At 39.0% G+C, this 24,695-nt stretch overlaps 1 protein-coding gene and 1 non-coding gene across 3 annotated transcripts in view; one reads left to right on the top strand and one right to left on the bottom strand.

Moving 5' to 3' along the window:
- LOC121962749 (cilia- and flagella-associated protein 47-like) overlaps positions 1 to 19,263 on the top strand; it is a 49,648-nt gene extending 30,385 nt beyond the window's left edge. For both annotated transcript variants that reach the window (XM_042513036.1, XM_042513035.1), the window contains 19 exons: positions 56 to 183; positions 708 to 773; positions 1,073 to 1,216; positions 3,116 to 3,289; positions 4,012 to 4,123; positions 4,597 to 4,650; positions 4,809 to 4,906; positions 5,518 to 5,693; positions 6,173 to 6,280; positions 7,645 to 7,756; positions 8,215 to 8,319; positions 8,720 to 8,876; positions 9,000 to 9,083; positions 10,478 to 10,610; positions 12,058 to 12,242; positions 13,746 to 13,920; positions 17,654 to 17,815; positions 17,946 to 18,111; positions 18,647 to 19,263. In XM_042513036.1, coding sequence (XP_042368970.1) covers positions 56 to 183; positions 708 to 773; positions 1,073 to 1,216; positions 3,116 to 3,289; positions 4,012 to 4,123; positions 4,597 to 4,650; positions 4,809 to 4,906; positions 5,518 to 5,693; positions 6,173 to 6,280; positions 7,645 to 7,756; positions 8,215 to 8,319; positions 8,720 to 8,876; positions 9,000 to 9,083; positions 10,478 to 10,610; positions 12,058 to 12,242; positions 13,746 to 13,920; positions 17,654 to 17,815; positions 17,946 to 18,111; positions 18,647 to 18,838 — 2,531 coding nt within the window. In that variant the 3' untranslated portion in view covers positions 18,839 to 19,263. The remainder of the gene's footprint in view (positions 1 to 55; positions 184 to 707; positions 774 to 1,072; positions 1,217 to 3,115; positions 3,290 to 4,011; positions 4,124 to 4,596; positions 4,651 to 4,808; positions 4,907 to 5,517; positions 5,694 to 6,172; positions 6,281 to 7,644; positions 7,757 to 8,214; positions 8,320 to 8,719; positions 8,877 to 8,999; positions 9,084 to 10,477; positions 10,611 to 12,057; positions 12,243 to 13,745; positions 13,921 to 17,653; positions 17,816 to 17,945; positions 18,112 to 18,646) is intronic.
- Positions 2,561 to 2,631, bottom strand: trnag-gcc. Its single transcript has one exon. It is a non-coding gene; the product is annotated as a tRNA-Gly (tRNA).
- Positions 19,264 to 24,695: the final 5,432 nt, after the last annotated feature.

The raw sequence follows: 24,695 nt of genomic DNA, 5'->3' as shown, positions 1-24,695 counted from the left end.
TTTTGATTATGCACCTCCTCCGATAAGCGAACATCCTCTTCCCTCTGCTCAACAGACTGTGGTTGTGTGGACATCCCACTACAGTTCCAGGCTGACTCTGTGGGGCAATTTACATGTCAGGTGGTCCTGAGGTCCTGGTGTGATACCAGGGTCTATGTGCTAGAGGCACTTGTTACATCACAGGTAGATACTAGCTGATATCAGAGTTTAATAAACCTGTTTAGGGTATATGGCTGCAACTAACAATTATTTTCATGATCTATTAATCTATCAATTATTTTATTAATAAATCTATCAATTGTTTTGTCTATAGAATGTCAAACGATTGTGGAAATTGTCCATCTCAGTTTTTTTTATAAATCCAAGGTGATGGATTTAATGTTCTTGTTTTGTCAATCCAAAGCCAAATTGTATATTACATTTAATCTGATATCAAACTGGAAAAAGGAGGAAATATTTAAGATGCTAAAAATTACATTTTTTTTCTATTAAATCAATTGTACGTTTAATCAGTCATCATAATAGTTGGTGATTATTTTTTGTCAATCAGCCAATTGATTTTTTTAACTTATCATTGCAGCTTTAAAATGGAATATGAAATGTAGAGTACTACTAGTAGAGTAATTTTTTAAGTATATGTTGGAATGCTTGTTGGGTCATGTGGTTTGTGGTTAATGTTAATAAAATTATCTCGTTTGTGACCACAGGGAGGATCGGTCCATTTGAACTTCAGTTCACCGGCACACCGCTCAGTCACACAAGACTTACCACTGGTGAGGGGCAAGAGGGAATACATTAATCAGTCTGCATGTGTGTGTGCGCCTTTTTTTAAAAGCTATCCTAAAAGCATTTGATTAATTATGAATCGTTATAGATATTACTTTCATAATGAGAAACTGCTTTCATTGAGGAGAGTGGTAATCCTGAATATACATTGTGGTTATATGTATCTTTGACTAATTGTATCACTTGACTGAAACTAACCTATTAAAAGTTTTAGCTTAGAGAAGTAAATTATGTTATGATGGTAGTTTAAAAAATGCTTTTTAATGTGCCTCTGTTCCTCTCACAGCACAATGAGACCCACCAAGACTGGAAAATGCAAGCTGATGTGAATGGTGAAGGATTTTCCGGCCCGAAGGTTTTGAATGTGCCAGCAGGGACAAGAGCCTGCTACCCCCTCACCTTTCACCCCTCTTCACCATGCATTGTCACGGTAAAACTCTCTTTTGTTGTGGTGCCATTGCATCTTTCTTTCTTTCTTTCTTGTGTTTTGCTTGTTTTCTGTCGTCACATTCTAGCTTTTTAACTTCCGTGCTTAATATACACACCATGAAATCTTTACAGCGTGGTGGCCTTTACTTTTGTGTGTTCAGAATAACTCAAGCAGCACTTAGGAAAAACCCCACTTTGAAATCCCCTGCCACCAATGCTCATCCACCAAGCCCTCATATTTGGCCTTTCTTCTCATTAGCCTCCTCTGTTCCATCCTCTCAGGGAACAGTCAGCTCAAGTACGAACACTTATCTCGAAGCCTCAAACAGCAGCACACTGTCTGGCCTGTGTGGCTGTTAAGATGATATCTGGAAATTTAAGCTTCTTCTGTGGCCAGCTTCATCTTCTAGTGCTTTTCTAAAAATGGGACAGAATTTTCTTTTACTGTAACAAAGTTTTCCCTCTTTGAGAAACAGTGTTTTGATAAGTGTTCTGCCATTAAGAATGTTAGTTGATTCCTTGCAGTGATGAATGAAAACCTCACTACTTCTGTCACATATAGAGACTGTAGCAGTTGAAAAATGACTTTCTTTTCAGCATGATTAATTTATGTAATCATCAGAGGACTTAAAGTTCTAAATTATTCTGTATTTCAAGAGTGAGAAGTTAAAAAGGAAAAAGGAATATATATATATATACATATATACTGTGTATATATATAATCCATTGTATTATAGATGTGTAGATTATTGAATTTCCCCTATTTTTTCCCAACACATCTGTATTGCCATAATAGAAATGTAGGTTTCAACTGGAGATGCGAAAAATTAAAAAGGATCTAATCATCAGTGCATTAATACTTATATGAATATCCAAAAAAAAGAAAAATAATGACTAAATATGGCAATGGATCCATGAAATTCAAAATATAACATAGACTGTATATACATTTACAGACATATGGATAATAACAGTTAAACGTTGATTGATTAATCAGTTGTTAAGAATTGAATTGATAACTTAATAGTCTATACATTGTTGTCAATGTATATGCATGATGTTGCTGTGAGCTTTGATTGAGGAAAAAACACATTAGGTATTTTTAGGAAAAAGCAAGTCTTTATGGTTTTTCAAATAATGATTAATCAAATAATTAATTGTTAATGTCACCTATAATCGATTAAGGAGAGTGCTTAAATTTGCAAACCTAATACACACATATACTGTCTACATGTACAGTTGTGGTGGAAAAGTGTATTGTTTTGGCCTGGGAATAAAAAACTGCACCCCTGTGTAGCACATAGGAATTATTGTATGCACCTGTGGGCATGGGGGAAAAGTGTATTGCATTGGCCGGGAATCGAACCCGGGCCTCCCGCGTGGCAGGCGAGAATTCTACCACTGAACCACCAATGCATTTCTGAAAGAGAAGGGGGGGGTAGAGCTTAAGAAGAAGACATGCTGCTGCAGGCTGTCACTATGCTGTTTGTCTCATATTGCTTTGTTTGCCTGTCTCACCTAGTTTTTTGTGAATTAAAACATAAAGATGCTCACTAAATGCAGACAGTTCATAGAATGGATCAAATGATGAATTTGTGTATATTTTGTGCACCCAACCCTTGGTGTAAGACACATTTTTGTGCAGGGAATAACATCCTGTTCTTCCAATGCTTTATGTGTGTGTGCGCATGTGTGCGTGCATGCGTGCGAAACTCAAATGAAAAAACATTTTTGTCCTGTAGTTACTTGTCCAGAGCTCTGTAATCAGCCCCGTTCATGTGTCAGTGTGAGAACGCTTGACTACAGCTAAGCGTCAGCTTGGCGTTTATCCTTTGTATGCACACTGAACACCCGTTTGTGCGTGTGTTTGACTGCCTGGACTTTATCCCTACCCCCACAGGGCAAGCTGTCCTTACATAATGACTGCGACGGAACTGAGCACGTGTGTAACCTCAGAGGAGTGGGAGAGCGCCCCCTGCCTGTGGACCATGTGGTATTACAGTGCTCTGTAGGTCAAACCACTTACACAAAGATCGATGTCCCTAACTACAGCCAGAAAAAACTAACTCTCAAGGTATGAACACATGCAAATGATATTCACACATACTGCTGTTACTTGCTGACAAATGTTCACTCTTGTGCAAAATGAATATCTTTTGGGTTATGGACTGTTAAAGTAAAATAAACAAGTTCATATGGAGTCAGATCAGTTTTAATATTAATGAATGATTTACAGTTTTTTTTGTTATAAAACGAGAAATTAAATAATTCCTTTTTTAGTCCCTGGAGGGGAAATACCTTTTTCGCTATGCTTTTTGTTTATTTATTTTTTCAAATTACACACGCACTGGCACATCTCAAGCTACCAGACCAAACTCTGTGTTTGGTCTATACGAGGACTTGAACCTGCGACCCTCTGGATTTTCAAAATATTGGCAACATTGAATATTGACATGATGATGGCAAAAGTTGAAAACTCAGAATCAAAAAAGTTTTTATCCAAAGAGGGACAAGACTCTTATGGCAATTCATCCTATAGATCAATGAAAAGTAAAGGTATCACCAAAGACATGAGGATACATCATCTCATTAAATAGAGTGGAAGAAGAATGAATTTCCGTATGGTTTCTCAGTCTCATAGACAGTGTTGTTCTCATTGTATATGTTTGCATCTGTGTGCATTTTGACTCATTTATAAGTTGGTGTCTATTTGAGTATGTGCGTGTTCTAGAGCATGCATTTCCTTTCTCCTTTGTGTTTCTGCATTTGTGTACTTGCATACTTTCATACACTCAGGTGGTGACAGACCTATCCTTTGTGAGTGGCCCCCCCTCTCTGGAGATTAAACCTGGTCGCAGCGCTCCATACACCCTGACTGTGTCATCACTGAAACGAGGAAAAGAGACAGGTGATTTTTTTTTCCCTCCTGCTGCATGTTTATGATTGGTCACTATGTGATGTGGAAGGCAGCTGCGCTCAAATGTTGGCTTACTTTGTTTATCAAATTCTATTACATTCACTGAAACAGATGCACGAAAACCCAATTTTTTTCATTTATCAAATGTTTGCTTTTATGCAGATGACAGTGTTATTTACTGCCAAGCTCCTACACAGTGTCAGGCTATTTGTCAGTTACAAGAGGCCTCTGATATTGAACAAAATACTTTACATGAGTTGTAGTTGATTTTGAATCTTGTAGAAACAAAACTCAAACAAAAGGCCATTAAGCTTGTTTGAGTTTGTATCGTCATTGATATTTAGGATTTTTAATTGATTCTTTGATTTGCTCTCTTTTAAGCCTCACATTCAGCAACATTCAGCAAAAAGTTGAAGCTGAAAAATGAAATAAACTGGACACTTAATCCACTACGTTTCTTGCAGGCTGTGTTTCATTTCTCGAAATTAATAACAAGCAGGATGCAGACAAGCACAAAGGTAAGCTTAGTGTTGTACCATACTGTACGTGAACCATTTAGAGCTCAGAGAGCTTCAATAACACATCACTTTGAGTTTTGTTTAGCGCAAGGCTTTATTGAAATGCTAAGTGTGTGTACACGAGTGTTTGCATTTATACCTGTGCACCTTTCATTCAGGAGATGTACTGGGATGCTACGAGGTGCATTTCTCTCTAGAGATAATTTGTGAGCCAGCAGCGCCCATCAAGGTCATAGATGTACAGTGTGCTGCTCAGGTAAGTACTGCAAACACACTTGCACTCATAATTAGATATTCACTAACCATGTCTCAAATTACCTTCAGGGGTAAAAAAAAATTAGCATCACCATATTTTTTCAGTTCAGGAGAGTATTTACTAAGATATAAATTTACTCAGATGTAAAAAAGCAAAGCCACAGTTCATAGGATTTAAAGTTTTCTGCTGCTTACTTTGAAATACTGTTTGAAGAGAAGACACACACTTTTGGAGTTGTAAAAGTGTGTACATCACATGGAAGTTATATGTGAGAAAATATATGATCTAATGGTACCAACCTAACAGAAAGATCAGTAATTGAATGAGTCATTGAACTATAATTGTACTCAGTTTATACTTAGCTAAAAGAGCAATGTTTTGTAGCTGGCAATTTTATTTTTATTTAATTAAAGTAAAAAAAATAGGGAGTAAATTCAGTTTAGGATTATTATTGTTCCATTTCTGACTCATAGGTTCTGATGTAGTGTTTCTGCCGCTGGCCACCGTTACAGGAAAACTTAATCTTCCTTCTTCACTTAGATCAAAAGACTATCAAAACATCACAGGGAAGAAAAGAAATAGGTGACATCTTTGAAATGCTATGTTCCCAGAGCTCAGTTGCCATAGAGATCCCTGTCAAAAACCCTCGAGGAGAGCAGCTGATGCTGGATGTGTACCTGGAAGGAGACGACCTGAGTGGGGCCAACTGGGTTTCTATTCCCCCAGGGGGGACTCTTGCCTACAAAGTTACGTTCTCCCCTGGCAAAGTAGGAAAGAGCACAGGCAGGTAAGCGTCACTGCACTCTTGCTGACCCGACCTCCTTTAAAGGCGGAGGTAAAAAAAGGAGAGAGATTCTCTGCACAATTTATGGTTTAAAGCGAATATCTGTGTTCATTAAATGTTTAGTTCAATCCATCTAGAAACACATATTTATCCTGAATTCAAGACAGGTTTGCAAACATGACCAACCATAGTTTGAAATACTATATACTCAACACCTTGATGCAAGCTTGGTAATGGAATATACCTTTTTTATCCCACAATGTTTTTATTTAGATTTTCCATTCTGAAAAATATAGCTTTGTGCAGTCATGTAACACATAACATATAATTACTATCGTAATACAGTATAAAAGAGAATGAATAAATAAATATCTATAAAAATACGATGAATAAATCAAAATGATGTTTATCATATGTTAATAAATAGCATAACATGGTGCACCTATAGTACTTGCATAGGTTTGGTGTCTGTTTTCTGCCAGTGTGGTGTTCCAGTCAGAGCTGTTGGGGGAGTTCTGGTATCAGCTGGAGCTTTATGCTCTTCCTCCTCCAGTCATCATGCTACCACAGACCTGCTGTCAGCTGGGCAAGTAGGTACACTCACATCAAGACACACAATATCTCACTGCAGGATTATTGGCTAGGAATGCTTGCACATATGCTATACAGTACACAGAAATACTGTGGGCTGAGTACTGTAATACATCCCACAAAAACCTTTAAAGCAGAATGCCTGCTTAATTGTATTTGCTGGAGAAAAAAAACATAATAGTTAATTATTCATATAGTTTTGATCGCATTTACATTAGCTCGAGCCTATAGCTATCCCCAACAAACATAGCCATTTGAGTGTTAGGTGTGCCATCACATCCTACAGCCAGCGTTTATGAGATGAGATACAGTATTTATTCAGTTTAAGGAGAACCTGTCATCAGACAAGCAGTGCAGAGAAAATACCAACTATAGCACGGATACCAGTGATCTTCCCAGATATGGTCGTCAGAGGGTCAAAATCAGTAATTGTGCCACATACATTAGAAAGGATGTCAAAAATCCTCTATCTGCTGACAGGATCCAAAAACATGCCTGTTTGTGTTCTAGTATCACGCCTGCATCTTAAACAATTCTTAAGCTTTCCAGAAAAAAAACATTGCCAATTTACTGCTTGTCAGATTGACTCTTTGAAACACGCCAAATTATTGCAATTTATAAAGGAGCTATTTAATACTTGTTCTAGTTTCTACTTAAAAGTGTCATTTCATATATTTACTGCTGGAGTGGACATTTTCAAAACTGCATGATATAAATGCTGTTTGTACAGATACAGATGTGTACATTTCCATGTCAGCAAACCTCGTCTAACAGAACAAGTGACAAGATTTAGTTCGTCCATTAACTTGATAAAACAACAATCTTTGTCTGTAACTGGTATCACAAAGCTGGCTCACATTTAACTGCTGCACACTACCATGGTAACCTGTGCCTTAATAGCCTACTGCTAGAGAGCAGGCTTAGGTCAGACAACTGTTGCGTAAACAGGAGCAACACCCCCATTGTCGCCTCCTCCACGCATTTAAATCACACACTGCGCTTGCATCATAAAACCAACCAGCCTGCTTTTTAGTTTATTTTTTCTGCATCAGCAGTATTTATAAGAAAATATTATATCTGTACTTTTGGTGTGTTTTTTCCATCCCAAGTTTGGTCTGTTATTCCATATAAAGTGGTATTCATATGGTCTTAATATAACTTGGTTGTATCTGTTGAAGACACATAATAGTTTGTTCATCATAAGACAACTGAACACCTATATTACACCTATATAAAGTGGATTGGATTGTCTGACTACTAACTTTTCACCACAGCTTCTAAATCTTTTCCTCTTAAAGTGTAATGTTTTCTATTTTCACTGAATAAGAATTAATTTGTGTGTATGTGTGTTTGTGTGTGTCAGATGGACCCGCCAGACCATTCCCATGGTTAACCCAACGGCTGAGCCTCTGGAGCTGATTGTAGCCAACAGCAACCCTAGAAATTACACACTGGAAATGGAAACAGGAAGTACTGTTAGTACACACACTCAGCTTTGTGCCTCATCCTTACTTTTATCAGCTCAGTATTCCATTATTTCCGAATTAAACTTTGTTTGTCACAGCATACATCAGAGGTTACTTGCTTCTGCCCCTGGGGAAATTGATTTACCATTATGTTTGATGTTCTTTATAGTTCAATGGATGTATGATTGTATTTGTTTCGGATTTCATCTCATAAAAGAACCATACCGTATACTAAGACACTTGATAACGCTGTTGTTGTCTCTTTACACATTCCCCAAAACAAACAAGTCACTGCTGTCAGTTGAAAAGGAATACTTGCTGTATATCTGTGAGGAAAGCTGTGGGTTGCCGAGCAGTGTGATTTAAAGGATTTGTTTCTTTGAGCATGAGTGTGTTTATCCTCCTTTACTGTCCCCATGAAAGCTTTTTCCTCTTCTTGTGTGCATGTGTGTGTGTGTGTGTTTCAGCTTGTTGTGGAGCCCCACTCCTCCACCCAGCTTGGTGTCCGTTTTAGTCCCTCATCCATCGGAGAGGGGAACCACATGGCAAAGATCACTTTCACTTGCCCTCAGGTGTATACACAAACACACACACACACACACACACACACACACCAACACAGAGAGAAAATGGATTACATAAATCACTGTCCCTTGCCTGAACATATGCAAACACACATACACACACACACAAGAAAACATAGGGACTGACATAGGTGCAGGGATAGTTCACTTGTCTTCCTACTTCAGTTGGTACTGCCTTATCACTCCCAATCATCCACATGAATCTTAAAATTTTTATAGTGAAGAGAAAACTCACACTGCCTTTTTTTCCCTCTGAGTTTCATCTGTGCACCACACCTTCACTTTGTCTTCCCTCCTCGGTATTCTCTTCATGCTTTCTCATTTTTTACTTTATTTCTTTCCCACTGGCCACTTCTGTGTGTGTTAATCCATCTCTGTCTTTCTTTAGTTGCAGGAATGGTGTGTGTTGTTGAGTGGGCGTGGCCTCATTCCAGACAGCGAGGAGCCTCTGAGCATCTCATCCTTGGTTGGCTCCAACTCCTCCGTCATCATTCCCTTCACAAATCCTACTGAGCTCGAGGTCGTGCTAAATATCACACTCACAGGTCACAGGCACTTCTTGTCTTTCTCTAACAGCTACTTTGTCACTCCTTTGTTCTTGCTGCATTCATGTCACACATGCAGACATGTTCATAATACTGTGTTCTTGGTATTTCTTCATGTCTCAGATGAGGATCCGAATGGGGCCCCAAGCTACCATCGAGTCACTACAGACAATAAGGTCTTCTCTATCCCTCTGAGCCATACTGAAGGTATACTAATTGATACTATTTTCACCACATTCCGATAAAATGTCCAGTAAACTAATTTATTTATTATAAAACATAGCCATGTACTCAAACAGGGACATGTTTGTGCTTTGAAAGGCTTTGCAATCTTATTATCAGTGTATATGTGATCTTGAACTGCACTCCTTAGACCTATTTTGTTTAGTCTGTTGCCTGTTCTTGTTCGTTCTGAAACTCAGTGAAAATAAAGTGAAAAGAAGTTGCTGTGATAAATGTCCTTGTATCTAAGGCTTCACAAACTGTCAGTAGGAATGTGGAGAGCTTTTAGTCTTCATCAGCCTCTAAAGAAATCCATTTGAGAGTTCACTCCAGGAAAGATAGTTTTCTTTGTTGACAATTGAAGTTTGTTCCTTATCTAACTAAAATGGAAGGAGTTTGTACCCCCTGTCACACATGTGCTACAAACCTGAAATTATATAGATGTTACTGGAGGTGAAGTATGTGAAAATGTAAATGTCTGAATCATTTCATTTTTAAAAAAAAACACACCTGCCCATACCAGAAATGTTCGTTACCAGAACCAACCCGTTACCTGTTATTATGTCTAAATCAAAGCTTCACTCACCCACACCTGCTAAGAAAAGTCCTGCGACCTGACCTACACCCATGATTAAACACACACAGGCTACAGTCACTCGCATTAGGATAAATGTTGCATTTATACACCCCTGGTTCTTACTCACTGTGCTGACATTTAGGCTAATGTCCTTTACACTGAAGGTTGCTGTGCAGAAAAAGTATATTATCCATAGTCCCTGTTTTAAGCCTGGTTTCCCCTTCTTGAATTACAAATTCAGCTGAGGAAAAGTCTCTTTCACCAGCTGCACTAGATGGCAAAAACATTCTGCGTAAACACTGCCAGATTAGAAAACGTTTTAGCATGCTCCTTCCACCACAGTCAAACCACAAAAAGATCCTTCTTGGGTGTCTTTAACTTGATGCAGGCTGCCACCTCATCCTCGGGCTGCAAAGTTTCATCACTGGAGGCCTCCATGTTGGTCAAATCACCAGCTGTTGGTCCATGATGGGGTGTCTTCTCTGGTGGGCCTGCCGAGTTTTGAGCAGGTCGCAGGGGGCTTTCACTGCTGACAGATGGGTGACAAATGTGACAATGGGGTCAACGGGACTCTTCTGAGACGGACATTCTCCTGTTGGTGTGCGACACTTGATAAGGAGAAACTGCACTAGCAGTTTGAAATCAACCCCAATATTTTTTTTAGTGTCCAAACGCAAACCATTGCAATGTATTTTAAATAGGTTTTTACAGTTAATGCTTGTATTTTTCATTTGGTTACTGGTCAGAAAACTTAAATGAAAAATTATAATTATTGTGTTTCTGTCTTCTATCTTGGCTGCAGGTATACAGATCCATGAAGGGGCCAGTTTTAATGTGCCTGTCGTGTTTGCACCGACCTCTATGGAGCTACAACAGGCCTGGCTATGCATCACTATGAAGCCCTGCAGCAGCAAAAACTGTACAAATAACGTGAGGTGTGTGTGTTTCTTATTGTCTGCAAAAGAGGCTATATCCAAATCTATGCCTGGTCTCAGACAATTTTCTACATTCAGTAAAGCTCATTAGCTTCTGCTGTTGGTACATCCAGGCAGGTTCTGGCATAGCCTGTCACTGTAAACAAAATGAAGAAGTGTTAAGTCAGCTTTACTTGTCAGCAAAACAGGGATGTTTTGAAAGCACTCAGTTCAGTATTTGAGCTCATTAAAGATGCTCTATTCCATACATAGTATCTGTACTGTGTGAGGGTATGATAACTTAGTGGGAGCAGTAAAATGTAGCTAGAATGTACTATCCATTTCCATGAGTCACACTCTTTGATCCTACGGGAGTGTGTGGTATGACACATGCGCAGTGTAACTGGAGCTGCGATATTGGAGGGTTACAGCAGACTGCGCTATAAAATAAAGGGATGATTTCCACTCAGGTGCTCTTTAGGTGCGCTATTGTTGGTGCGCTTGGTCTGACAAAACTTTTAAGTACACTCAAATTGATGGTGGCAGATAGACAATAGGGCATCTGCATATAGACAGTGTTTGTTTATGGTGATAATGTGCCAGTTATCAAGCCTCTGGGTAGCTGCAGACCCGATTTCACTGCGCATATGCTGTACCTCAACTGTGTGACGTAATTTGAAACTATGACATCTCTTTCCATCCACCTTGAGGCTTGACAGGTTGTCTATCACAGGACTCAAACATTGACAAACACATTCAGGTGAACTGACTCTGAGAGATTCTGAGGCCAAAAGGAGTACAGCATTTTGTGTTGACGGTTTTGCCATTGAAACCATTGTGAAAACTGAGCCAAAGCAGATAAGGTTTCTTTTTTTAAAATCGTTTTTTTGTTGATTTTATAACTAGATGGATATAAACAAGCAGTCAAAAATAGATCAATAAAATTTTTATTATTATTATTAATAATAAGAATATTACGTTAAGAAAGGTGTCCAAATACTCTCAAAAAGACCACCATTGCCCTTCTCGTGACATTAGTCTTTCTAAGGACAAGACATTGCGCATTTCATGATGCCACTGGGATGTTTGCCATTAATCCACTGCTGTAAGATATATCTCGCAATGAGTAGGAGTTTGTCACATTGTCTGATAAAAAGGATTTTGATTTACTTGTCATAATTTTTATAATAATTTGATTCTGTTGTGACTAATACAAAAAAATGTTGGCTGTTCAATTCATTTAATCCTTGGTTTAATAGATGTAGATGCTAGTTTCCTTGGCTCTGTGAAAAAGCAAAAATAAAACCTGATTCTGACGTGCTGTACACAGTTGTTGGTCTGGTATTAGATTTTGGCCTGTCACAGGTATCCTACATTAGTTAGATGCCTGGCACAATTTCAGATCCAGTACTTGCTAATCCCAAATACTGTGTAAAAAATGCACTCAATATCAAACTCAATATTGCAGGTCAGAGCAGGAGTTGTCAACCATCTGTTGGATTTACCCTATCTGTGGGATTCCCATGGAGGTGCCTGTTGAGAACTCTCCACTTGGCTTGGTCCACTGTGAAGCCGGCTGCCAGCTGGAAAGGGAAGTGGACGTACTGCTCACTGGATGTGTGCCGGGGAATCAAGACCGGAAAGGACACAAGGGTGTGTGCCAGTTTGTTTTTTTCACTCTTTTTGGAGTCCAAGTGGTCTTGTGATATCAGAAACACTTTTGAGAATTATTTAAAATCTTGTTTTAATCAAGGGACATTTTGAGTCTGACATTGTGTAGTTGTTGGGAATTCAAACACAGTCATGGGGAGTGACTAGTAGCACTCCGAAAGAAGGAAGAGGAATACTCTTTAACCCCAGAAATTATGATGACTTGAAAATTGCATAAACCCACATCTCTAATCTAAAACTCTTATCACTTTCTATAGACCTTTTGAGACATTTGATTAAGATCACAGTGTGAAGGGATAGACCGAGATAAAGGGTGTCCACATATTTGGATGCATCCATTTGTTATTTTCTCTTCCAGTAGCACTTCTGAGTACCAAACCGACACTAGTGCTCTATTTTCCTCATATTTAAACCGTGTATTACGCCTCCTTGAAGCATCAAATTAATTGGGATCATTCTTATGTGAGTCAACATGAGGCTGTAAAAATGAGCAATGACACTACATCACACAGCAAAGACTTTGTATTCATTAATGATGAGATAGTTCAGTCACCTAGTAGCTTTACAGATATAACGAGATTGGATTTGTCAGGATATGTCTGATTCAACTCAGCAGGTGATTGATTGATGTTCACGCTGAATGCTCAGTAATTAATCAGAGCAGCACATTGCAATTGGAAACAAAGAACATTTTGAATTTATTTAAGTTGAGGAAATGCAAGACAGTAGGCCAACTATAGGTGGGAATGTGAGAGAACATTACATGACATGACATGACAGGTTGTTTTTTTTAACTAATGACGTTGGCATGGAGTTGAAATTAGTTCATGTTGACCTGCTCGACTTGTATTGTCATTGTCATAATACAGCCTTATTTTAAAAAATACCTTTATCCCAAAGTGAGGGTGAAAACACAGTCATATTTAACTTTTTAACAAACTGAAATGTTGCTGCAAGTTGCTGCTGCATTGGGCCATGTGCGGTGGCGCGGCCCACAGAGAGAGCAGCCCTCTATCAGTATATTGTGAGTGATTCAAGATTTCAGAAGCACGCCCTTGTTCATTTAGGTATATTTATGTGTTTACGAGACAGTACTCTATACTGTAGCTAGTATAGGCCCAAAATCAGTCTCTGAGCTGAGCACATCTGCAAGCTGAGTGAGCAGTCATGTTTTTTCAAACATAAACGTGGCAGTAAGAAAAGTCGTAGGTGTGTGAGTGAGTGCTTCATAACTGGTAATTAGTGTGCACCACAATTATAACGGTGTATATTTGGCCCATCATAACTATCTTAAGCTACTGGATACATCCCTGTCTGTACCAGCAAACTGCAGAGCCCTACTTTATGACTAACTAACATTGTAGACTGTTTTTTTTTGTCAAAGCAGTTACTCGTATCTTATCAAGTACAGCAACTTAGTTTTCTTTTTCTGGTGGTCCTCGCACCTACTTAATCACCTTCCTCCCACTGCTGACTTCTGGACAGGTTCCCAGGTGATGGTAGAAGACTTCCTGTGCACAGTTCGTTCAGACAGCGAAACAGAGCGCTCAGGGGCGGAGGACTGCCTTTCTGCCTCCGCCGTGGCAGCGAGGAGAGACCCTGAAACTGGCATCATAACTCTCACCCTTAATCTTGTCTACACTCCCCTCAGGCCATGCAGGTACAGTGCTACACATGCATACACACACACACACACACAGGCAAACCTGCTCAAAGAAAATGTGACACTCATTGAGAAGTACGCTGGAAAATGAAATACACACCGAGGACTGAGTCTTTTTGTTGCAGAGTTTCAGTAGCTTTTGAGTTCAATCCTGTTGTTCCCCTATTAAACCACTCTACTGGTTGTGTTATGAGCTAAAGCAAACAAACACATCACACACACAGAAATCATTATACACACAAATGCACACAGGTAAAAAGAAACCATACAGGCACTTTTTTCAGTCACACAAACCACAGACACACACTGAATTAAAAGCCTAAAGACCAGACACTGAGGCACAGAGAGAGATGCAGAAGCACACAAACACTTATTACCAGGGAGAACTAAACACACAAACAGACTCTTAGAGTATTATGCAGACTCAGAGAGAGGCACACAAACGTATCAAAAGTTGAAAAGCACACACACACACACACACAAAGAAAAAACACAAAATTGTACACACTCAGAGAAACAAATATGCACACCTCCTCTGTGCAGGAAAAAAACAAAAGGATGCTAATAATAAGTTGGAAAAACAAAACAAGCACATACAGTACCAGCACATTCTCACACACACAAACACACAACAGGAAGGAAGGCATGCAAACACAGTTTGCTGCTCACACTCTCTCTCTCTTTGCAGATAACACACTTGCATTGTGAGTAAACACTGCATTCATTTATCTCTTGTCCTTCTCCCTCTTCAGTAGTCTCTTCTTCCAATATCTCACTCTTTCTCCATCTTCTCTCTCTCTCTCTCCCTCTCTCTCTCTCAGGTGGGTGTGGCCTCTGCATTCATTTATTACTAACTGTCTACATGTGCTGAGTCTTAATCTTTGTAGCTAAAGGATGCTGTGCTCTCTTAGAGGTAAAGGCGGAGGCAAGCTTATTAGCTTCCTTTGCTTTAACAGTACTTGCAATGTTCTGTCTGATCCTTATAGACAACACATTAACTTTGGCGTGACCTAAAAGAACATTTGATACTTTTTTAAGTTTAAAGCACCAGAGATTCTACTCCTGCTTTTTAATCAAACCACAAAGGACTTTTTGAAAATCACTTAAAATGCCAGTCAGTGAGAAAAGTATTTGGATATTCTTTTGACTTGAGCTTCTTAGGTTTGAATTGTCAAACATTCACACACGCATACTTAATCCTAGACACTTTGATGAGCTGATTTTAAGTTGTTGAGGCTTCTCATGTCAGACAAGTCTTTAAAAAATATTTTCTCTTTGCAGTGTGAGTAAAAAACAGTGAAGGTCGGCAGTAAAAGGGACATGGTATAATGCCTTCAAATCATGCCATACCACTTGGGATTATGTTTATATTTTTGGTTCTGATTTGCTGAAGTCTGCTTCACACTGCCCATACATAACAGCTAATAGGTCTGTTGGTATTTATAAGAGATAATTTTCAATTAGTGAAATTAATTTTACTGTGATTTATCCAAAAAACTAAAGCTATTTATACGTCTCCTTCGTTAGGCTACGGGACAGTGTCGGATCTCAATATAAGTTCTTAATTATAATGTTTAAATCTCCTGAATCAAGTTTAAAGTTTCAGAGTTGCAGAATAAGCAGTTAACCTGCTAGAAATAACAGGGTGATAAAATAAATGGGTTATATTAGCTTGTGCATTCACACAAGTAGTATGTTTCTGCTATTAATTGAAGCAACAGTGTTGCTTTTTACTGTAATACCTTTAAATATTCTTTATGAGCTGAAGTAGACGACATGTGATCGATCATTTTTAAGTGTCAAATGCCGCACTGGACGCCTCATTTGACTTGTTAAATATGAATTGAGTTAATAGAGACTGTTGATAACTCCCTTTGTTGTACTTGTTGTCTCTGACAGAGGCTTTAGGGTTTGTCGAGCCAGCTCAGTCAAAGAGAGCCTGGCTCTGTTGAACTTGCTTCGTGGTACAACCCCCTGAGTTTGGTTTCAGTTTAATGATCTGCTCAGTTCCACTACAGTTTTAAGATGGCTGGTGTGTGTTCTTGTAAACAAAAGTTTGTTATTCACCAGAACACAATGTGTGCATCCTTGAGGTCCAGTGAAAGTGTTGAATACATTTCCTTCCTCATAAAACATTTACAAAGCTGAATTTTAGTGAATTTAACTCTGCATTGTTTAAATGCATATTTTCTTGCTTGCAGTTGTCTTCTTCCCTGCCTTTACTGGTGCAATGCTGTGTTACTGTCACATTACCATGACCTCACAATAGTCATAGTTATAATAAAACGACGGGTAGGAATGCAGAATGCCAACAACACTCAAAATAAAACTGCTTCACAGTGCTACTAGAAGTCAAAAACTCCATAGGTTACCTTTTTTGACATTGTTAGATCCACCGTTCTTGCTACAGTTACTTAAAAATGAACAATTCTGACGTATCTAAGGGAAATGTACTATATGATCTCACTGTTACATGTCACAGTTTACCTTTTTTCTGCTGTCCTCCTTACTGTACATCGCATGTGACATCCCGCTGAGTGAAGAGCGCATTCATTTATCAGCTCCCGTCTTCATCTGTAGAGTCCATTAATGAGGCGTGCCCTAGTAGAATCAATACCTCTGAGAGCTAATGAGTTCTCCATGAGGAAATGACGGGGGGTGTGGTGTCACTAATAGGCTCTTCCATTATCTACATGTTATTTCTCTGCCGTGGGTAGTGAGATGAGGAGACCAAGTATCATAAGCTGAAAGCAGGAATATTAAAGACCGGTTTAGTGAATCATGTTTCTATAGATAAATAGGAATGCTCAAATAACACTTTTCAAGATGAATTAGAGTGGAAGAATGACAAGCGAAAAACAGACTAACTCAGAGGTTTTCATCTGAGTGCCAATGAGGGCCAACTGTACTCAGGTTTTTAATTCCAGTTAGAGCCTAATTCAGCTCATTTTACAGATTAGTTCCTGTTTACTTCATGAAGGTAATTAGTAAAATCAGATGGTGCACTCACTGGTTGAAGTATAAACCTGCATACATTTTACCCTTCATTACATATACAGTATCCCTGGGCCACTTGATGTTTTTGTCCAGCCAAAGTACTAAATTAATGCAGAATTTACTACTATTTCATTTTTACTACTGTTTCATACCATTTATATGTTTCAAGTCTGTACTAGTTGTTTAGAGTAAAAAATGTCTTGAGACCAGTAGATTAAAGAATATCACCCTCATATCACCCAACAAGATCAAATTCTATTATCTATTATAATAACAGTCTGCTGTTTAAGAACATTTGGCTAGGCAGCATGTTTTAAGTAATCTTCTTGAGATAATATACCATAGCTATGATAATATACTTTTTTTTTTTTTTTTTGCATATCCTACTATAAAATGAAGAAAGGTCCGTCTGTCTATCTACATCCATTTTTCTACTCGATGGGTCGCGCAATCAATCTGAAGTTGCACATGGCCATTGACAATTGCCCTGGAAAGAGACTGATGAAGCCCTTTGTCTCATTTACCCACTGCCCGTGCCCGTTTTGTATAAAAATACTTAATAAATAATTTGTTAAATAAATTTTGTGGCAAGACAATGAAAAGTGAAGCACAGTTAAGTCCACATTAACTTCTGTTGGGCATATTCTGTGAACAGTTTGGCAAAAAATGAACTCAATATTCAGAAGTCATTGTTAAAAAAAACTATAATGTGTGTGTGTGTGTGTGTGTCCAGGTGCTCAGCGGTCTTAGCTGTGCAGTGTGTGTCAGGCGGGATCTGGGAGTTTCCCGTCACTCTCACTGCCACAGAGCCTAAAGTGGATGATGTCATTTTCACCAAAGCCACTGAGTTGGGCAAGACTTCAGCTGTGGGCTTCCGTCTGACCAGCACCACCAGGTTTGTGTGTGTGTGCGTGCGTGTGTGTGTGTGTGTGTGTGGGGGGGGGGGGGGGGGGTTACTTGACTCCTATTGCTTTTTTTTCATTTGCTCTTATTCCTTGGTTGTAAATTTGAAGTGTTTGTTCCAGGAGGTCAGAGCCGTTCACAGCAGCGTTCTCACCAGGCAGCAGCAGTGAGTTCACAGTGACTCCAGTGTCGGGTATGTTACCTCCTGTTGGCTCGACTGGAGCCCTCATCACTGTGTCCTTCACACCCATCACAAACAACGAGCACAGAGCAAGACTAACTGTCCAGGTATTTCAGTGATTTACTCTATGATCATTTTGCTGAGTTTGTGTCTGTTTGTAGTTTAATGGTGATACAATTAGGATAAATTGAATTTTAAAATAAAAATGTTCTTGGTGAGAACAGGGGTTATAACTAAAGAGAAAACTTCAATCTGAAACAATTTTTGCATGCACAAATCTTTAAAGTATGTGTATATCTATTTGTGGTGTGCTTTTGTGAAATGGACTGATGGAAGAAATCAAACTAAGTAAGAATAACTGACGGTTAAATAAAAACGTCTTCCTACTCCTTTTCAGGAATAACATATTTATAAGCTGTCTTTTTATTTTTTAAGAGGACAACAGTAAAACAGCATTTACAGTCACATTGTTTAGACACCTTTTTGCTGTCCCAGCATAAGAATGATAATATGTTATATATGGTCACAAATATTTTTGTTTGTGTTTTTTATGTGAATAGTATTTTATTCATTAAAGGTTCGAAATAAAGTATATTCATGTCAAATTAAATTTGTAGTGACTTACTAGCGGTCTTGTTGCAGGCAGCAGACATGCAGTGGACCTACCAGGTGAGAGGGAAAACCCTTCATAACTCCCCACCCATCTGTACCACATCCACCAATGGCAGCTCTTCTGTGCTCCGTCCAGCCAATGAACGGCAGCGCAACTTTGTGACTCGGAACCTACGGCTTCCTGCCCTGGCTAACTCGTCCCCTCTCAAAGCCCGCAGATAAAGGACATCCTCACTCCCTCATACAAGCTAAGGATCGTCATTTTAAAAAAAATTTATGTTTAAATTATATCCATGCTTGCTTTTTCATCCAGCAACATGCACAACACAATGTCACATTCAAAGAGATACCTCTATATTTTGTAAATTAGCTGTTTGGCCAGGCACATTGCCATACGGTGGTGATGGGTCTCACCTTTCGTCCTTTCTCTGATAATAGCTCATTAGTCGTCTTAGCGTTTTCATTAGCAGTCCCAATGAGCTTTTTTTTTGCCAATACAAGATGTTTTTTGTCTCCCTTGTGAAGGAAATTTTTGTCAAATACAAATGAACATCAATTTTTGAAAACTCTTGAAAAAAAATGTGCCCAGTCCTCTTTACTTGATTTTAAATCAGCGTTCATCACTGCTAATAGATCTTTTATTGTAATTAACCTTAAAGCAATGCCTTAATTTGAATTATACCAAAGTCAGCGTCATACACGCTGTAAAACATTACATTTCATGTTATACTGCAGTTGGCAAAAAAACTCCATGTAACTGCTGTTCCTTATCTCCTTATCCTACATTATGATCAGTATAGATTAAAGAGGTGAAATCAATAAGGAATAATGGCGTTTCCTTGGTTCACCTCATCAGTGTATTCATGAAAAGAGCCCTCATCTAATAAGTTTTTACACATTCAGCAGGTATCAGATGTATGATGAGCAATAAATGGTAGTAATGGTTATGAATTCCCTATTATGCCTTAGAATCTATTTCAGACAGAATGTTACCAGCTTCGTTTTATTCATCCCCTCTCTTATGATCCTCTGTTAGACTGATATTGCCACCCCAACATCATATTACACTAACCAGCACAACCTTGAAATATGCTGCAACCTTTCTGAAAATCTCAGTATCTTCCATTTAATAAATCAAACCACATGAGCCTTAAGAGGTTGTCCAGTGTGTGGGCCTGCACGCATACAAATGCATCCCACACAGCAGCACACGGCTGTTACACTCGACTGGAAATCCTTGTATCTGTAGCTGCATTTTCAGCCAAGAGTTTTAGTAAGTCTCAATGGATTACTTCAAATTGCCTCGATATTTAATAATAATATACATTTTCTGCAAAAAAGTTTTCACCCTCCTGAAAAAAAGTAGATTTAATCTGACTTTGAATAACAGAAAAATATCCTTCAATTAAAAAAAAAAAAAACCCAGAACTCACCCAACTGATGTAAATTGATTACAAATATAACACTGCCTTTCTAGAAACCTTTTTAAAACGTATACTAACACTATCCTAATATTTTGTTTAACGTGATTTCCCCACAAAAGAGTTTAAAAAGAAGTCCGAAAAGGGCCTGGAAGCAGATATACCCTTTCTCCCTCACTGACATCGGAATCGGATGAGGAGCCTGGTATGTGCAGTTTGCGTCTTATAGTTACGTTTTTGTTTGCTTGTTAGCTTCTAGACTAATTGGCAGTGGCTGACACCAAGTTAGTGTTTGTGAAACATAGAGTAATATCTGCCACGGTGGGGTTTTGGTTGATAATTAAAGGAAGCTCCAGCGTTCGATTCACTGCACACTGTGCTGTGTTTGCTGTCACAACTTTCACGATGAATGCAAACTCTGCTCCCTGTACTGACACGTCTGCTCACAGCTGGAGGTTACAGGTTTCTTTGCCAGTGTTTTGTCAAAGTCTGTTCCCCTGTTGATATGTGTTTCCCGTATTAGACGGTGATTGGCTTTTGTATTCGTGACATACCTAATCTCACCTGGCGTAGTTTGATTGCCAGATTTTAGGAAAGACCTCAGACATTCTCCCCTTCAGTATGGGAACGTGATAACAGCGTTTTAGTGACAAACTTTGCACAGATACAAGATCTAAGGTTCAACTTTTGCTGAGAGACAAGTGGAGGCCACTAAGGGATGTGTGGCAACTCTGAGGGAGTTCCAAGCTTGAGGCTCAGATTAGAGAGACTGTGTGCACAACAACAAGTTAGGTGAATGTTTTACCAGTAGCAACTTTGTGGGAGATTGGCAGAAAAGAAAGCCACTTTCACAGCATGTGGCAGATTTGGAGTCAGCTGAGGGAGGCCTCAATGGTGTGACAAGAGCAAATTGAGCTTTTGGGCCACCAGACTTAACACCACGTTACACCGCACATCATCATGAAGCATGGTGGTGGCAGCATCATGCTCTGGAAGATGCTTCTCTGCAGAAGGCTTGTGAGGGTAGAGGGTAAAAATGAATGTAGTGAAATACAGTGAGAGCCTGGAGGAAATCCTGATGCAGTCTGAAAGAAACCTGCCGCTGGGGAGAAGATTTGTTTTCCAGCATGACACTGAGCCTCATGCAAGAACATGTTCATATTCCTATACTAGAACTGTGTTACTTTTTTGAGGCGCTGCAAGTTGGATTCACAAAACTCATGACAAAAAGATAAGTTAAACAGTGTCAGTGGTGCTAGAGGGCCAAAAACAATTAGAGAATATTAATAATACAGCTGCAAATGATGCTGCATTGAAGAAAAGCTGTACTGTGACAGTCTCAGACATAAAAGGCAATGGGACACTAAGAATGTCTTCTTAAAGCAAAGGGGTCCATAACTAATATGAGAGGAAGTCAAGGGGAAATGACAATCACAAATATATTAGACAAATTTATAATTTGTGGGATATGTTAGAGGGTTTCATTTTGTAGTTTGTGTGTGTTTTTGTGTGAGTGCCTACCTTTCTGTGTCCACATATGGAGCTGTCCTATGGCTCACCTTGTGCCTGTGGAATTATTCACGAGGCAGTTACGCTCAGTTATGCGTCCATTAAGCACCATCTGCAGCCTACTGGGGCAAGGATGGGGGGAGAGAGAGAGGAAAGATTGAGAAAGGATGCAAAAGATGGACGATGGAGAGAGAGAGAGAGAGAGAGAGAGAGAGGAATAAAGGACAGGAGGGAGAGAAGGCAGCAGATATGGTTGAAGTATGAGATGATGGAGGGAGCAAAAAGGGGAGGGAGAGTAAGAAAAGATGAGAGCAGCAGATAAACTGGGCAGTAAAAGGCAGGTGTTAGTTCGAGGATGAAGGGAAGACACTCTGCATGTTTTGCATATTGTCTTTGAGAGAAAGGGTGTGTGTGTGGCTGTTGATTTCAGTCCATAGATTACCTGCGGAAATGAGCTCGCCTTTTCGCCTTCCTCTGCGGATACGTTGCCCCAGCAACAGACAACAGTAATTGGTGGAGGGCCTGTTATGTTGCCTGCAGTAACAAGAGATCACATTGAAGTCAGACGCACAATAATGAAATCATGATGATAGGCCGCCAAGTGCTGACACACCAAACTAGATCAAAGCAGACCCACTGACCTCTGTGCACAACAAGACACTCAAAGTCTAACTTAACTTCACAGAAAACTTTAAGGCTTTAATTTGTCTGTACCTGGCCACATGCTCCGAAGAGATAGCTGCAGCATTTCATCGGTCCTGTACTGGGTTTATACAATCATCCATCACAGTACAAGCCCCATCAAAGCCAGATGTCAACACCGCTGAATATTTTTTGGTCTGGTTTGTGTTGTCATTAGTTGTGCTGAAGGTAGGCTTCGCAAAAATAACCAATGTCAGATATCAGCAGTTTAAAAGTAAGATTGCGAGTTTGGCATCAAACCTCTTGTCTTTACTCGCTGAGGACTGTCTGCAGTGGTGGAAAGCCACAGCAATGTTTACTGCTAGCTAAGTCTTGTTTTGCTTCTTTTTTTTCTTTTCTTTTACTCAAGGCCTTTTTATTTATTAGCATTTAGAATTGTGCGATACAGTTTTTCCACAAATGTAATTTGAAAAAAAAAAACAAGTGCCCCCCCACACCCAATGTGTCTGCTCCATCAGAGCCCCCCACCCACTGTACCATTCAGCAAACAGAGTAACATCAGTCACACAGGCAAGTACAAGTACTTATTAAACTAATTGAATTTGACAATGACAGCAGGTGAGACACAAAATAAAACAAATCAGATTTACAAATTTGACAAAAAACAACATAGAAATAACAAAGAAATTACAAGAAATTACAAAAAAATAAATGAAGAGATAAATAAGTTTAAACTATACATGATATATAGTAGGGGTCAGTAGTACAAGACTGCAGTATCTTGTTTTGCTTCATTTTATATCACTTCTTTTCTTTGGCGCTGATGTGGTTTCTTGCCGGGAGTGTGTGGTTAGTGTGGTTACAAAGGTCACTTGCCAAGAGCTTCAGGTCATCTTTGTTTGATAGAGTATTAGTTTTGAGGTGGCCTTTGTGTTTCCCACAGACTACAACTTTAGTGTAATTGACAAGCCCTCAGCGCAGCTCTACTTCATCCTCTCATGTTGGACTGAAGGTCAGGGTTCGCAAAAATTATGAAACAAATAGACATAGTTAGGGATATAGATAGATAGACGCAGTAGACAGATTTTTTCAGGCAAAGCTATTTGCATAGTAAGCTCTAAGTAAATTGTGGTTCATAAAATAAATGCACATGCATTAGTGAAATTATCCATGTCATCCCTCAAATTATGTTACAGTGCCTCTAATAGTGCTGCACCTTGCATTTATTTTGCAGTATTGCAAGCACAGCAAAGTAAAACCTCTGTGGACAGTTGAGCACCCTTTACATGGAGAATATGGAATCCTCCCTGCCACTGTTTAACCCTTTGAAACATGGATCAGCACCACTTTTCTTGTGCTGCATTTAGACAGCTTTCACAAGTATTTTAAACCTTTGAAACACGATCAAATTGGTTTGATTTCTCTCAAAAACATGGGAAAAAAAGGCAATGAACAAACTTTACAAGACATTTTGTGCAATTTGCAAGAAATTATTAATTTAGAAAATTAGTTTGAAAAGCTAGGAGAACACTTCTTAAACACTTCTTATTATCCTAATTTTATATTTAAAATATTTTTAGATAAAAAACATTTCAGATCATTTGCTTTTTTCCTTTATACTTTTTTGTTTTTTGTTTGTTTGTCTGTTTTTTGGGTGGGTTAATTTTCGGGTAACTTTTCTGTAGTTTTCAAAATTTTTCTTGCAAATTTTTGTGCCATTTCCTCTTAAATTGCCATGTTTTTCAAATAAATCAAGCCTATTTGCCCAGGTTTCAAAGGGTTAATTTCCCTTTCAGTGACACTACTTGTTAAGTTATGTACAAGAGGAGTCCAGTAGCTTACCTGGTAGATCTGTGTCCTTGCCGCAGTGGCCGCATTTTTGACTCTAACTTGCAGCCCTTTGCTGCATGTCGCTCTCTCTCTCTCTCTCTCTCTCTCTCTCTCTCTCTCTCTCTCTCTCTCTTTCTCTCTCTCTCTCTCCCTTCCTTCCCCTTTCATGCTTAAGCTGTCCTACGCAAACGAAGGTCAAAAGCCAAAAATATAAATGAAAATCTTGAAGTTATCAGTTATCATCCTCACCAGGGGGAAGAATTCTTTGCAATTTACAGGACATTTCTTGCCAAGTTGCTCATCGCCTTTTCCCCATGTCCAAAAATTCAACCAGTTTTCTTAGGTTTCAGGGGTACATTAATGCTTGTGAAAAGCTGTCTGAATGCAGCACAACAAAACCAATGTCGATCCAGGTTCTAAAGGGTTAAACTAAATAAAGGAGTGTCAGCACACATTAAGAAAGAGTGGACCAACTCTATAATAGTATCCAAGATTTTATCTGTAAATCAAGGTCCTGCTCCCCTACTGTTTTGACAAGTTCAAACCCTGGCTCCTTGCTTGCCTACACACAGCCATTACTGTCGAAATGGTTGGTTTTGACAGAGCCAAATCATCACATTTAGGAAACTGCTTTTTCTCGTGTTGTTAAAGGTTGCAGAGAGAGTGTGTGCTGCACA

This window comes from Plectropomus leopardus, chromosome 24 (assembly GCF_008729295.1).
Source record: "Plectropomus leopardus isolate mb chromosome 24, YSFRI_Pleo_2.0, whole genome shotgun sequence".
NCBI lineage: Eukaryota > Metazoa > Chordata > Actinopteri > Perciformes > Serranidae > Plectropomus > Plectropomus leopardus.
Note: the sequence above shows the minus strand (reverse complement) of the source record. Positions and strands in the feature narration are given on the sequence as shown.